The sequence below is a fragment of the Solanum pennellii genome, chromosome 12 (genome assembly GCF_001406875.1).
Source record: "Solanum pennellii chromosome 12, SPENNV200".
In the NCBI taxonomy this organism is placed as follows: Eukaryota; Viridiplantae; Streptophyta; class Magnoliopsida; order Solanales; family Solanaceae; genus Solanum; species Solanum pennellii.
The window spans coordinates 59541338-59557887 of NC_028648.1; the positions used below are offsets into that span (position 1 = coordinate 59541338).

The following is a 16550-nucleotide window of genomic DNA, read 5'->3' on the forward strand; positions in this document are numbered from 1 at the left end:
TTTATGCGATATAATTAGGATCAGAATTAATTTGAAACTTCTAAATTTTGATACTTTCTAGGTAGTTTAAGATAAGAAATGATTTAATAACAATTCTTTTAGTTGATTTCAAGATTACTAAGCTTCCATTTGTGTATAAACTTTTAATAAGAAATTTAAAATTTTGAGTTTTTGAAAGTTAAATTTTGAAACTTCAAGTTGTGTTTGAAGACATTTTACTTGAAAGATAACTTGGACTTTTGTCATTGAAAGATAAACATTTTCCTATTAAAAAATTAAAATTTCAACATCTAATTAAGAATCTATGGTCAAACACTTGCAAAATCTATGGTCAAACACTTGCAAAATTGCAAAATCTAGGTTCGAATCCCGCCAGCCCCATTTTATTTTATTTTAACTTTTTCCAGCGAATTTGACATCCTTTTTTTTTTATTTTAATTTTTTTTTCCCTTTTTCTAATTAAGGGCTTTTTTTTTTATTGAAGAGTTTGAGTTAGTATACGTTTACTTTTTTTTATTAAAGAGTTTGAGTTAGTAGGTTTATACTATGTGATTGCTAAAAGATTTATGTTAAAGGAACTGAGCACCCACAACCTTAAAATCCTGGATCCGCCACTGACATCAAGATTGACCCTCATGGAGCTAGAAGTTCATGTTTAGATTTCTTCATTTGTTGCTTGGCGTCCAGATAAGCTAGTAGTTAGTTATGTGCTTAATTGAATAATAAATTATGAATTATCGGGTGGTAGCATGCATAGGCTAATCGGCATGGAGTCTAATTGTTTCATTAGTATTGCTTGTATAATACATGGTTAGGGAGATTAAATGAGTGAAAACTGAAATGTTAGCTTGTTAATCTCATACAATGAATGTGTTGACTTGGATTTATATGTGTAATTGTATTCATTGTGATTGTGATTGTAATGTGTAATTGTTGGTTGGCTCAGGTACCACGCCTGATACATAATATTTATTTGGTTGGCTCAGGTACTATGCCTGGTATAAGTTACTATATGATTGGTTTGGGTATCATGTCCGGTATATGTTTGATTGTTCATCGTATGTTGATTCTATGTAATTGTTAAACACTATAGGTGATGATTGAGAATTTCTCAAAGTTTGAGTTATTTTCATAATGGTGGTTAGAATTGTTTATATATATTTTGAAAGTTGTAGCTACTTGTTCACATGTTGTATGATTGGGGTGTGTAAGGCAGGGAGTGGAAAATTTTAGTTGTCTGTTGTTCTGGGAAATATTATGAGGTAGATGGGTTAGGCTATGATCTGATGTGAGTGGAGCTGGCAGCGGAAGGGAAGTGGTGTTTTGAGTTTTGAGTTTCAGGTTGACTAATGATGTCTATTAGTACGTATTAATTGTACTGATATTACTATTGTTAAGTCACTTGACGTAGTTCAGTTACATGATTCAATGATATTTTATAGGTAAAGACGATGATAATCAACAACTTCCATTCCTATTTTTTTATGATGGGAGTTGTATCATATTTTCCTTTTATGTCTTGTGTCTTATTAGTAGTTCTTGGCAAGACTAACATAACTCCCTAGAGAAGTTATCCCGCTATGACAGTGTCGCTGTAGCGCAACATAAAAATCTGCAACCCAAATGAGCTAGACATAAAAATCTCAATGCTCATTCATCAAAGGTTATTTTTGTAGAGTCAAATTCATGGGTAAGATTCATCAATTGTTGTTTGGTTCCAGATGAGCTAGATTTCTAATAATTAAATAGTTAGACCTGCTTTCACCACATAACATTTTGTATATGTTTGAAGATTACATGTAAAGGTCTTCGAGCACAGTGTTTGGATGGTTAGAAATTGCTGATTTATGATGTGAGACAAAATAATGACTAGAAAGTGGTTCTTTAGTTCTTGAGTTCCTTGTTAGGTGATGGTGTGTGTTTTTAGTTTATATATACATTCATGTATACAACTTGTAGTAACATTGTGCAATGCATGGTAAGAAACATATAGAGAGTATAGATAGTGACAATATGTTAATGATCTCATGCAAAGAACTGGTTATGTGACTGGTGATATTAGGTGTTATTATTCATGATGTTTGTGATTGTATGTATTTGATGTTTGACTTGGGTATCATGCATGGTACATGATATTTTGATGATTGGCTCGAATATCATGCCTGATATTTATTAACGATTGACTGGGATACCGCACCTAGTATGGGGTGATTCATATATGGTTGGCTCGAATATTATATGGGTACATTAACTAAGGATGACTCAAGTACCACGCCAGCATACTAACAATTTGATCTTGTATTTTTATCGAGGATCAAATATGTATTTATGCTTTGATGAGTGAACTGATTTATTTCCTTATATTGTAATTGTTGCATGTTGGATTCTAGAGTAGTCTGGGGTACTTGAAATATGAGTTGATTGAGGTCTGACTTTGTGATCATGTGGGACATTGTTCATGGTACGGTAAGTTAGTGTAAGGATTTAATTTTTGGGTTATGTACTACTTGTCATGGTGGAGGTATATTCAGTGGTTGTTGATAACTAAATTCTTAGGGGTGTTATTCTATATAATTGTTTGACTATTGAGTTGAGTTTACGTGGGGACTTAATTTTTAAATTGTCTAAATTTAAGGATGGCAATGGAGCGGGGCGGAAGGGTTAAGGTTATCAAGGTGGGGCGGGTGGGATGCGGTGCTTGTTGAAGTAGGTTTTTTAATTAATGTGAGGTGGAGTAGGATGAGGCGGATTGTGAGTATGTGTGACTTTACGTTGGTTCAAATTTAATTTAAATTTTTTATATGTTAGAAAAATGATAGAGCATTATTGATTAAAATAATTTCTTTAAAGCTACTAAAATATTAAAGATAGTAAATGAAAATGATTCAATGAAAATAATACAATTTCTTACATGTATACTACTTAATGAAAAAAAGAATTTATATTTATAAATTTTATTTTTAGTACTAAACTTAACTAGAAAAAAAACATATTAAGAAAACTATGCAGGGCGGGTTCATGTGGGGACTGGGGAGGGTCTATGCGAGGAGGGTTAGGGTGGATTGAAATGAAAAAAAAATTGTTATGTGGTGCGGGATGGAACAGAGTAAAAATTTTGCGGGTTAAACTCGATCCATCCCATTGTCATCTCTATCTAAACTGTGTGTTTTTGTTAGTCATGATAAACTCAATTTTGTATTGTGTACTAAATTTAATTTTGTTAAAATGAGTTGGTCTAAGGCGCCAATTTCATTTGTTGTTCCAAAAAGGGCAAGAAGTTGGCATGAGTAGTGTAAAAGATAACAAGTTAGTTTGATAGAACTACTAATGACTTGGTATTCGTGGATATTAATGTAATAGAAGAGTTATACTGTGATTGTATGTTGTTGTGATATCACATGTAGGCTTGAGAAGTCTTAGGGGTGACATAATTGTGGGACACTGGAATCAAGGTGCATAGTCCCTAGAAAGGGTATTAGTATGTGAATAGAGAAGTGTGGTGGTTAAATTTCATATTGCATGACTTTTTTGATTAACTATATTATATTGTGTATTAGGATCGGATCGATCGATGATTTGTATCAATATGTGTGTTTTCTTGATACTAATCAAGCTATGCTACTTGAATAATCTGATTGCGGGGCTACTGACGTTTCGTAAATGAAGATAAAGATGATATGTGATAGTTTTCATTTTTTTTTTCTAATGGTAGGAATTGTGTTGTTATTTCTTGATAAATTATATTTTTAAGTATCTCTTGTACCTGTTTAGACTAGTTTCTCGTGGTATAAATTTTTTTGATTTATTGTAAAAAGTTTTATTAAAGATGCTAGATTTCATGAAAATTTTTTACACTAAAATGATTTTCTTTTAAATTATTTATTTTTGGCATGTTTTAACCTATTTAGGTTTTATTATTTTATAGGTTTTAGATGCCTTAGGTAGTGAAATAAGCCAGTTTACTCTTAAAACAAGCCAACGCCGGAGATGACGATGACACCGATGATGGCGCCGATGGGGAACGCAAACTTTGACGGCGGTGCACCGGCCTTACCGCCGCAACCTGGGACTGACATGACGGGTATATGCTTCAGGGACCAGTTATGGCTGAATACGTATCCACTGGACCGAAACCTAGTATTTGACTATTTTGCTCTCTCTCCATTCTACGACTGGACTTGCAACAACGAGCAACTACGATCACGATCCATTCATCCACTCGATATTTCTCATCTCTCGTATGATTTTTTATCTTTGAACTCCTCTGCATTTGTTCTATTTGATTCCTTTTTTGCTTATCATCTTTTTCCCTAAATTAGGGGCACTGCTCACCTAAGCATAGAATTATTGAAGCAAAATAGAACTGTTTGTTCAATTGCCTGTGAGATTTGCTGAAAGTTTGAATATTGAGTGGTTTCCTGTTATTGAAAAGAGACATTGAAAAACCAGCTCATGAGAATGTGGATAGACCAATTACATATTGTGGGACAATTTAACTTCAGGGGAATGATTGAAATTGTGTTTTTCCTATTTCTGGATAAATATGTTTGAAGTAACTAACGGTGTTTATGCGAGGTTTACATAGCCAGATGAGTATATAATAGAAGCTAATGGGTGGATTGCATATAGGGAATTTACATAGCCGGAGTAGTGATTATTTAATATGGTAGAAGTAATATTGAGTTTAAAACATTTCTAAAGACTTTTATTACTCTTTCCTTTTGCAATGGGTGGGGGAGGGAAGAGGGGAGAAGGTGTGTTGGATGAGATAAATATATGTAAATGTACAAGTTGGTTGCAACAGATTCTCTGGGAGAATTAACAGTTCATCTTTTTTATATTATTCTCTATAAACTGTGCAAATGTTTAATTTTTCATGAAATACATTTGACACTGTTTTAGCACTTTCTGATAGCGGAGCTAAAGTTTCACTATGTAAATTTCTGGTCTTTGGTAAACATATGCACAGCTAACCATGCGATTCACTTATTATTTGCTAATTGCTCTGCAGGAAAATGACAGGCAGTGAATATATGCTGAGTGAAGTTATGGAGCCTCATCTCTTTGTCATCCGTAAGCAAAAGAGGGATGGCCCCGAGAAGGTCACACCGATGTTGGCTTATTACATCTTGGATGGTTCAATATACCAAGCTCCACAGCTCTGCAATGTGTTTGCAGGTCGACTGGTTAGATTCTCTTCTTATCGCACCTTGGTACATGGTTTATTTTAATGTGTAATACTTTTACACCGTTTGTATCTCGCATTCTTGTTAATCATTATTATAATGTTTGTTTGATTAAAGTTTATTTGAGATACGCACATTATATGTATGTGTAGTATATCAACCTATAGGGTGGTCCTCTGATCAGTATTTCATCATCTAGACCCCTATTCTTACCTGAATAGATAATGGTGGATAGAGATTTTCTTATTTGTTGATAACCGAAAAATCTTCGAGGGGCAATGGCGGACTGTTCAAAAATGAATGGATAATAGGCTGCGGGACCCTTATTCACTTAAACATCAAGCTTTTGCTGTAGCAGGATCCAAACTTGTGATGTGCGCCTAAACCAAATCACATCATGTGCTCTTTTCGCTAAACCAAAGCCCCGGGGACATGAAAATCTGTGATTTGCTTGTAGTTGTATGCCAGTAGGGATCACATATTATATTACTTAAAAAAAATTTCCTCCTTGTACGAGCTGCCTTTGGCACCAAATGTTGCAAAATATCATATATGACACTTTTGTTCGTATTTGTTGACTCTGGTGAGGCGTTTTTGAACTCATTTAAGGCACTTTCATAATTTGGCATGAGATAACAAGGGGTTTCTTGGTTGCTGAAATTCTAGGGGAAGTACTCTGTAGGAAGAATATAAAGTCAACTGCATCTTAAGGATCTCACTTTCATCCTTTCTTTGACAGTGTAGTTTGAAAGGTGATGTCGAGGTGGTTAGCTTGTAGGGTGGGTGGGGCTGTTAGTTCTTTAGAGGAATCTGAAAGAATAGGATAGAAAGAAATATGGAGGAGTCAGGAGATACCAGGAATTTCACCTACAAATTTTCTCAGACACGAGAATCCCTAGAGGAGGTGGTAATGACAAACTGTACAGAAGTTCTCATTGTTAATGACAATCAGTATTGAGGCTTTCAATGTTTTCTTATGCCTTTACAGTTTACATGTCTTTCCAAAGTGAAAGAAGCAGGTAATATCCTTGAACATAATATTTTGATTGCCTTGTCTGTAGTGTATATTCGTATTGTTGCTTTGTGAGACAATCAGCTGATCCCTATCTTATTTGTTGAAGTTCTTGAGGCCAGTTTGACATAAATTTCCTTTCAAAGTCTTGCATTTATCATCCTATATGTTGCTCGACGCTCATAATTAGTAGGTTTTGATCATCTGCATCATTGCATGTATGTATGCTCATTTTCATTGAACTGAATATTGAAGAGAGGGTACAAGTATACATATGGATTTTATTTCCAGTTCATTAAATTAAGTTAACTACTATGTACTCCCTCAATCTACTACAAAAATGACTTACTTTCCTTTTGGCTCATTCCAAAAAATAAACCTTTGCTAAAGTGTTGTAGGTTATATAACTCGATATTTAGTATCTGTACTAATTCAAAGATTTTGTTATCTTGCATAATGTGATATTAGAGAATTTATCTGTACTTGCTGCTGTTCACGTTGAGAATTAATCTCTCCTCTCTTGATTCATTTATTTGACAGGGACGTGCTTTATATCATATATCAAAAGCTTTCAGTTTTGCATCTTCGAAGTTGGAAAAGACTGGATATGGTATCTTGACATCCCCTTTCTTGTGCTTCTCTTTCTTATTTTGTTTTCTTGGGTATGCTTGGTTGGGATGGGTGATGGGGACTTGTCTTATGAGAACTTGATGCAGCAAATATCAAAAAGATTAGCTGAAACAATACTATAATAGCATTGGTGGTTTTGTTTTATTGTCTCCATTGTGTGCTCAAGATAGTCAAATCACTTGAATATCCTCTGATGAATGTAGAGGTGCTGAATTCCTTTTTCCATTTTCCTTTTGTTGTATTCTACTTGTGTTTGTTCGGTTGATTGTTCAATTATAATTAAATCTTGCTTTTAGAGATGAACTACCACAATATGCATCACCCAAAAATTTTGCTGTAAGGTGCTAGTATCATGTATTTTAATTACTCCAATGCGTAACGTCCATCCAATTTCACACTATTGTAGATCACTCGCTACTAGTTCGAAATGCTCTATGATTTTCATGCTATTTGTTAGTTCACGTTATCTCCATGACTATTCCTATTTTTAAGAACATCTCCTAGTGTAGATTAGCCCACAACATCATATTCCTAACATGACTCAAAATCAATGATTTGTTGCTTAACACTAAAATGGAGGAGAGAAGCTCCTAATAAGCATGTTAACTCTTGTCAAAAGACGCCCTGCGTGACTTTGCAGGTGTCTCATATTTTTTGATATTAGGATCTGCAAATATCTAATCAATTTAGGAAAAATAAGTTTTAAACTAATGTAATTAATGACAAAGTTAGGCACATGATGGTCAACACCCATTCTCGATTTGGTGCCTGGAAAGGTTAATATCTGGGATAAAAATGAACTAGTTGGAATTATGCTCTCTTTAGAAGATGTTTGTCCTAACTGGAAACTAAAACAAAAATATGAATAATAATGAGAAGTAGGTGGATATCAGATATGTTATTTGAAGGTGCTTTAATTCCTTGCAAGGGAATCACCAAAAAACAAAAATTCTTTAAACTGCATTCCTGATTGCGACACAATTCCCTTTAGTACTCCGTCTGCGGAGCTTGAATTGGACCTCTCATTGTATATTATCATTCATAGTTATGTTACGACAAGAATAGTTAAAATTTGATTTGAATCTCTCTATCAAGGTTATCAAGTTCTGTGCCCTGTGCCTAGATTGTTCAGATCTATTTCTCATGCTCTTTTTTAACATTTAATTTAAGTATAATATTTTTATATTCGGTAACTTTATTTCGATCTGCATGCTTTCCTTTCACAGTGGCTTCTGAAAATGAGAGCGCAGCATCTGAATCTAAGGCTGCTAAGGAGACCATTGACTTCAAGGAACTTAAGCGAGTCGATCATATTTTTGCTTCCCAACAACGCAAGGTAACTGTAATGTCTTAGTGTAGTGCGTCTGGATGGTGCTTTAGACCTCAGTTGTCTCGTGTGCATAACCTCTTAGCCCAGGGGCTTGATTTGAACTGTTAATATATTATGATGATATTTTACGTGTTATTAAAGGTTTTTATGCTATGTTGCTCGGACTCTTCAAAAACGTCAACAGGTGTCTGGTGGATCCTCCAACAGTAGTGTATTTTTGGAGGATCCGCTACGGATACAACAATATTCTTGAAGAGTCCTTGCAACATAAATTGTATGTTATTCTTACGAAGTCTGTGTTCACGTTAGAGAAGCATCTAAAAGTGACAATAATCTCTTGCAGCTACCACCAGTACCTCCGCCGCCACCTTTTCCTGAAGGTTATGTACCGCCTTCCACAGCAGAAGCCTCTGAAAACCAGCAAGAAGAAACCCAGTTGCCTCCAGTTGATCCCATTATCGATCAAGGCCCGTCAAAGAGAATGAAAGTATGAAAGAACGAATGTCTAAGCACTTGGTAGCTGAAAAAAGTTTACGATTACTGGGATGGTCCAGAGTGATCCTTTCAGAAGATTTCTGTAAATTATGTAGCGTAAAATCTTTATGTTAGGGATAATATATATCACCTGTATGGCGATAAAATGTTGAAACATAAGTTCAGGAAAAATTGATAAAATAGCCAATTCTAATATGTGGTATCAATATTAGTTTATCAACATCTAAAAAATGTATCAATGCTTTATTGCTGTTGTTGCTATTATAACACCTTGTTTCGAGCTATGTTTTGAACCGTTCTATGTATGTAGTTAGACTCGAACCCAGTGAAAATAATTGTACCTAGATGAAAAGGTCAATACTCAAGTTTGAGAAGCGTGTTGGGTGTGAATTAAGGTCACAAGGAACCGTCAACACAAAGCTGAGTAGAAAAGTTCTTTACCGATTAAGTTTTTGTATAAGCTCATGTAAGAACCAACTTTAAATAAGCATATCTCCAAGAATGTCAAATAGTTACGTGGCCCATTAGTTATAAAACTAAAGGTCTATGATTCTAGTTTTTATACATTAATGACTCGTTTGATAGGAAGTATTAATCAAAACAATCTATGGATTAAAATATAGTCCAACAAAAATATTGTATGGTTACTTTATTTAACGTAATCCATGGATTAGTTATAGCTAATCCAAGGTTTAGCAATCCTTGGATAAGACCCCTTAAATGACTAAATTATTCCTAAATCTTTTTTCCTATTTTTTTTTTTTGTAATTCATGTTCTTTTTTTTATTTGTATGAGAATATTTATAAATGTTCGTTTAATTTTCCAACTTTATTCCATGTAATTTGATGATTTCACAAACTAATATTTTTTTCTCCATGTTTGAGTTGTTATATTGGGTGGATTTTTTTGTTTTTTTTGTTTTTAAATGTAGTTCGTCAATTGATCACGTGAACAATTTTTTTTTATTTTAAAAATAAGCTAAGCGTATTTGAATAATTTAAGTAGCCTTAAATTCATGTTAAGTTCAAGGTATATTTGACCAACAAAAAATTAGAAATATACCATATGACATATCACACCTCAAAATTAATAATATTTTTATATTTTTTTAATATTTAACTTGACTAGTTAAATGAAATATAATCTCACAATAACTAAAGGGTATAATAGGAAATAAGCTTTTTCTAAAGTTTTAAACCAAACATAAGACTAGGTAGGAAACAATGAACCAAACACTTGCTAAAAAATAATCTCTACACTACTAAACCCTGCATTACTAATTCATGCATTACTAATCCCTCATTATGCATCTTTGTATCAAACGCCCCCCGAATCGTTCATCTTTCAGACCTTTTTACAAAAATTTGTGATCAATTTATCGTAAATCCTATTCCCAGAATGTCTACCTGACTTTGGACAGCAGAATGTGTTGTCATCACCTAATGGCACTGCATCATGCCTTAATTAGTGATCAATCCTTACACCTCCGCACTACGTTATTCATGCATCTCCTCATCACATTTTCAAATCATGACGATCTATTTTTGTCAATCATGACGTTCAGATCCAATCAAATCATATTTTGTTGGCTTGGTTAGAGATGTATTAAGAATTTGAATCTTATGGTCATGACTTTGGATTGCCGGTAAACAAACTGATCTTTTGAGTAACTAGATTAAAAGTTACTCCTTCTGTTTCACAAAGAATGACCTGGTTTGACTTGATACAGAATTTAAGAATATAAAGAAGATTTTTATATCTTGTGATGTTAAATTAAAGTTAGGTTAAATGTACAAACTTCGATCTTGATTCTTGTTGCCTTACACATGCCACGTGATATGCTGAAATTAAAATGTTAAAAAAAAAAAAAAAAGGTCATTATTTTTTAAACAGACTAAAAAGGAAAAGAGGTTATTCTTTTTTAAACGGAGAGAGTATTATTTATGCATATTTACACCAAGACTTGGTAGCTGCATTAAGTACAACTTTTTTTTACAAAAATAAAAATTTGTTCCTTTTATCTTTATTTTACAAAAACTGATGTTCTATCATGTATAATACAAGAAAATCGAGTTTGCTGCTCCAATCATTACCAAACCAATACCTATTTTGCTTAGTAATTCAGATGCTTACAATTGTGTATATAACATTAATCCCCTCGTGAATCAATTCCAACGAGCCTTTTAAACTAGCACTATAGTAATCACTCTATCATAGACATGAAATTCAGTTTGTTGTAGCCATTATATCTTAGACAAAAAATTGCTTTTAGACTTGCAATAAAATGTCTACAAAATGCTGAATACACAATATTGTTGAAGTAAACTTTATAACCAAAAAAGAAAAAGGGAAATATATATAGCAACCCTAAAAGAGAAAATGTCTCATGCTGCTTTTTATTTTCCCATAAACAAAAAAAAAACAAAAAAACTCCAGAGCCTATTTGACCCTAGAAAATACATATGCAATCACAAAATATAACAAAATTCAATTATGCCATAATCAATTTTATTAGTGACTAATTAATATCCCTGATCAACAAGGTAATCACCAATTTTCTCCACCACCATGTTGCACTGTCCTGGAGTCACTGGTTCCTCATACACACCAAAAATCAGTGCCTGTGCAGTCTTCTTAATAGTTATTCCACCAGGACCCTACACCAAAAAAAAAAAAATTACTCGCAAACAAAATTCATCAGATTTAAATCCTGAATTCCTCGAAAAATACCTTTTTCCCGCGGATAACAGCACCAGGTTCTCCTTGAATGACCATGTATTTTGTACCCGCAAGGAATAGACCAGTTGGAGCTAGATGTCCAGGTTCATCGAAATCTTTCATGATGTTAGTAATCTCCTCTGCTTTAAACTAGATACACAAAATTACCATTACATATAAGCAATATTGAAAACATACATAAACACAAATATCAGAGGTAGTATCGATCCATCAATAGATTTTCCGAACGATAGATTAATGAGCGATCTATCGATCCAAATCCAAAAAATGAGAAAAATATACAAGATCCATACCTTAGGGAAATTGGGACTCTGAGCCCAGACACTACCATCGAACCCGAGGATGGCTGCAGAAGAGAGATGGTGACCAGTACCTTCAATGTCACACATCAAGTGATCATCTACATAGGTTTGCCACGACATGTTTCTTTATTTTTCGATTTTTTTTTAAAAGTTACGTTATTGTCTTGTCGATTTCTCGTAGTTTTCTTTTTTTTCTTTCTTCTTAGGATAGTAAGGTTTGTTTTAAATTGATTAAAATTGAAGAGAGAAGTGAGTATAAATAGGAAAAGAGAAAGAATAGTAGCCTTTGATTGGACGTGATTACATGAGTACCATTCACGTTGCTCATATATTCTCTTGCTTACCCATTATTTCTGTTAAATTTGGTCACCACTCACTACTCATGTGCCACAACTAACATGCATCATTATTCACCACCCACCTCATCACACACACAAAATAAAATAATATATATATATATATATTGCTTTGTTCAAAATCTAATATGTATATATATATAAGGATGGTTTGGTCAATTTGCATGTATTTTTATCCTATATTGTTTGATTAGATATAAAGTATATGAAAGTAGATTTTGAAAATTTTCATTCTTATATTGTTAGATTAGATATATACCAACATGGTCGTGGTGCGGCACTGGTGGGAGTGTTTCACTCTTAATCAAAGGTCTCAGGTTCGAGCCCTGGATATGGAGAAAATTATGTTGGGAGCGTCACCCTCGAATGGGCCCTGCAATGCGCGATCCAAATTTAGTTAAAGCTCTAATGTGGGCTTCGAACACCAAGTGGGAAACGAGGAATTTTTTTTTAGATATATAGTATATGATGGTAGATTTTAAATTTTACATCCTTATATTGTTTTATTAGATACAGAATATATGAATTATGATGATAGATTTTCAATGACATATATAATATGTAAATGCAACTGTTAATTTGATCTCGTACGTCTATTTCTTTTTAATCTTGATTTTAGATGTACGTAAATAGATACTTAAATTTATATAAAGTTGAACAAATAAAGACTTTGTGTTGTTTAGTTTTAAAACATTAGTTGATGAAGTACAATAAATAATCCATTTTAAAACATCAGTTAATGAAGTAATCAATGAATAACTTTTTTTATATGATTTGAGTGAGGAATTTTTGTTTAGTTTAATTTTTAATTAATAATTTTATATGGCTGGCATCATATGATGAAATGTATTATTACTATATTATTTCTCCGTTATCTTAGTCTATCATGAAGTTCCATCATCTTCTTTAGAAAATTCTATGTCTATTTTAATATAGTTCAAATCAAAATTTAAAATATCTAATTAGAATATTGAGAAAATCGATCTTATATAGTGTTTGTACTAACTTAGATTAGTTTTATCGTTAAATTATTTTTCTATTATAAATAGTAAAGAATATTTCGAATAAAACATATGTTAAATATATCTACATGTCAATTAGTTTTACCGTTAAATTATTTTTCTATTATAAATAGTAAAAAATATTTCGAATAAAACATATGTTAAATATATCTACATGTCAATTAATTTTATTGTAATAAATATTTCATGTGAAAAGTTAGAAATAGTTGATTGTTAACATAGAAAAAAATTCAAAGACACAAGAAGAATGAAGAACAAACACTTGAAAATATTTGAAGTATTTGATTTTTGATCAATATAAAATAATGATAAATTAATATTATTCTTAGAAAAATTTCAACACAATATATATATTATAAAATTAAAAGCATAGTTGATATAGCCATAGAAATTATATTTAAATATTATAAAATTAAAAGCATAGTTGATATAGCCATAGAAATTATATTTAAATATTATAAAATTAAATTGCACAGTAATAACATTAACTTAATGTGCTTAAATAAATAAGCTAATGATTTCTAATATTACTTCTCATTTTATATTAGTTAATCATTTTCTTTTTTATTACACATATTAAGAAGTGATAAAAAGAATATAAGTTTATTAATTTATTCCTTAAAAAATTTCTTATAAATTTTACAAATAAATGTGAAATAGAATTATTTGCAAAGGTAGTATAAAAAAATTAATTAATTCTTTCTTGATTTAGTAAATGAACAATTAACATGGAACAATTATTTTTAGTAAGATAATTAATTAATATGAAACGGAGAGAGTACTCCATCCGTCCACAATTAATTTTTATTGTTTTCTTTTTTAGAGTCAAATTATATGAACTTTAACCAACATTTTATGATGTATATTTTCATCATATTGATATGCAAAAAGTTGCAATTTATAGTACTTTTCATATAGTTTTTAAATATTTATTTTTTAAATAAAACATATCGAGTTAATATAATCTAATTTAACTTTAAAAAATAGTCAAAATTGACTTCTGAAAAGTGCAAAATGACATATTAAAATAGACAAGTCGAGTATTATTTAAAGATATCACTAAGTGAATAATAGTTCTTATTAGTTATTTTAAATTATAAAATAATTATATTTTAAATATTTGCATAACACGCGAATATGTATATTGCTAAAAAGTATAACAAATGACACAATAACTTATTTATCCAATTTTTGTATACTCCCGTTTTTAATTATTCTCTAATTGATTCTTCAAGTTGAAAGTTATATTTAAATATTATGCTAACTTTTTGACATACTAATTATTTGAGTTTGTCTTTACAGTTTTTTTTATGAATTTATACATGTAAAAAACAATAATATAGATTGTGTCGGAGGTTAAATAACAAGCCGTGAAAATTTGCAAAACAAAGATAACAATCTTTTGGGTATTTCTTAGGCATATTATGGTAGAGTATAATATATATATATGATCGATATTTATAACGAAGCTTTCAATCATAAAATTAAAGCATAGGAGTGTTCAACCATTTGGTTGTAACGAGAGAGGCATTTTCGAAAAGGATAGAATACAGGCGAGGGTTCGTGGGCTTAAAAGAATTTAATAGCTTTTTGGTGGATTTTATATATGTACAAGAAAATTATATATATATAAAAACTTGTGAAGCCCTTAACATAACTAATTGACGGCTTAATTATAAGGAAAGGGTCATAAAATGCTTTCCACGCAAGACTTATTGGTGTGAATCCCGCTATCAAAAAAAAATTTAAAACTCTCAGACTCCTAATTCGTGAGTGTGCGCGCATACATCAACTACTTCCATGATTAACTTTTTCAAAATATTTTCAAATTTTGCTAAACTATATTAGGATTCAATTCTCTTGAAAATCAAAATTAATTTGGTTCCTTTTTGTTGAACAAATCATATTTGGGAACCTAAAATATTTTGTTTCCTTTAATGGATTATGACGTTTTTCATCTCTTGCTCTCCAATGATTATGACGTTTTTGGTTAATAAATACATTTTTTTCCTTGGTACATAAAACAATTAAACTATTCTTAGAAAATATTATTGCACAATATTTTTCAAGGAAAAATTACTAATGTTTGCCTTTTTACATTCATACTCTCTTATTTTGGTTAACAAATACATCTCTTTTTCTTGGTACATAAAATAAGTAAACTATACATAAATATATTTCATCGAAAATATTATTTCACAAATTTGTGTATGACTATTATTACTTTTCCATTTTCAATACTCATTCGACCCTATAAATTTCACAAAACCTTAATTCTCCTAACATAAGAAAAATCTTGCGAAACACATATTGAATAGTGTATTACTTGTGGTATCCATTAGAAATCATGAAGAATTTGTCTAGCCTAATTGCCTTCATATTTGTTCTTTTCATTGCTATCGGTAAGTACCAGTCTCATTATTGCACCACAGCTCAGGTTAATTTCGATGTTTCTTATATTAACTTTGTTGTTGTTTTTTTTAATACAAATGTAGGCAGTAATACAAGGGGGGCAAATGGATCAAGAGTTTGTTTGGTTCCACTTGAATATAATGTCCCTTGTGAGACAAGTGATTGCAACTCAAGATGCCTTTATAAATTTGGAGTAAAGGCACCTGGACCTGGTAATATTAAAGGACAAATTATTGGTGGAAATTGCATTGGTTCATCTGGAAAATGTTATTGTTCTTTTTGTTGTGAGAAAGATTGTGCTTAATTCTAATTAGTTTTCCTTAGGTTTATTTATTTATTCATGATGTGATGAATTGCTATATGAAAACACTATCAATATAGAAAGAGTTTTTTGCTTAACTTATTGGTTGTTGATTGGTTTTTATGTTTACTTTTGGAAAAAGGCTTTCAAAATATTTCAAATTTTGGTTAACTGTTATTACGATATCAAATTTTATGGGGATCTTTTATTTTGCACTATTTAAGAAGCGTATTTTGAAGGTATATATGTGTCCATGTGGACATGTTACTATTTATAATTATGCAATATTTTTAATGTCCATGTAGATACATATATACCTTTAAAATACATTATTAAATAGTGTAGTGGTAAGAGGTCATTTTCAAAGTTTGATATCCTTACAATAATCTCGGTCAAAATTCATATATATTTCAAACTTTTTTCTCTTTACTTTTCTTTTGAAGTTTGTACTCTCTCGATTCTATTTTATTTTACTATTGACTACATGGGAACAAATGTTATATAGGTCGATTCTAATTCTTGCTGCCTGCTTAATAGTATGAGGGGAATAGAATGGCAGAAGCAAAGTGAAACTATATTGATTTTACACTTTCTAAAAAGGAGCTAGATAAATCGTTTCAAGTGAGAGTCAGACAAATTATATTTTAAGTGGGAGAGAGATAAATAGTTCTGATTCAAATAAGAGTAAAACTAATCCAAAAAAAAAACGATATAAGATTATTCGAATCTCAACCAAAACATAATACTTTCGTGAAGGTGAAATA

The 16550-nt window shown here is 31.4% G+C and overlaps 2 protein-coding genes across 2 annotated transcripts; one reads left to right on the forward strand and one right to left on the reverse strand.

Moving 5' to 3' along the window:
• The first annotated feature begins 3920 nt into the window (after window positions 1–3920).
• On the forward strand, window positions 3921–8917 carry LOC107005423 (mediator of RNA polymerase II transcription subunit 6-like). The gene is made up of 5 exons (XM_015204015.2): window positions 3921–4238; window positions 5012–5186; window positions 6739–6808; window positions 8055–8164; window positions 8502–8917. Exons 1-5 carry the CDS (start codon window positions 3988–3990, stop codon window positions 8649–8651), a joined length of 756 nt encoding a protein of 251 aa, XP_015059501.1. The 5' UTR covers window positions 3921–3987; the 3' UTR covers window positions 8652–8917.
• Window positions 8918–10870: 1953 nt separating this feature from the next.
• LOC107006624 (profilin-1) lies at window positions 10871–11927 on the reverse strand. Its single transcript, XM_015205137.2, has 3 exons — window positions 11687–11927; window positions 11385–11522; window positions 10871–11311 (listed from the first exon to the last, which is right to left on the reverse strand). The coding sequence occupies exons 1-3, from the start codon at window positions 11813–11815 to the stop codon at window positions 11177–11179; spliced, it is 402 nt and encodes a 133-aa protein (XP_015060623.1). The 5' UTR covers window positions 11816–11927; the 3' UTR covers window positions 10871–11176.
• Between the last annotated feature and the right edge of the window lie 4623 nt (window positions 11928–16550).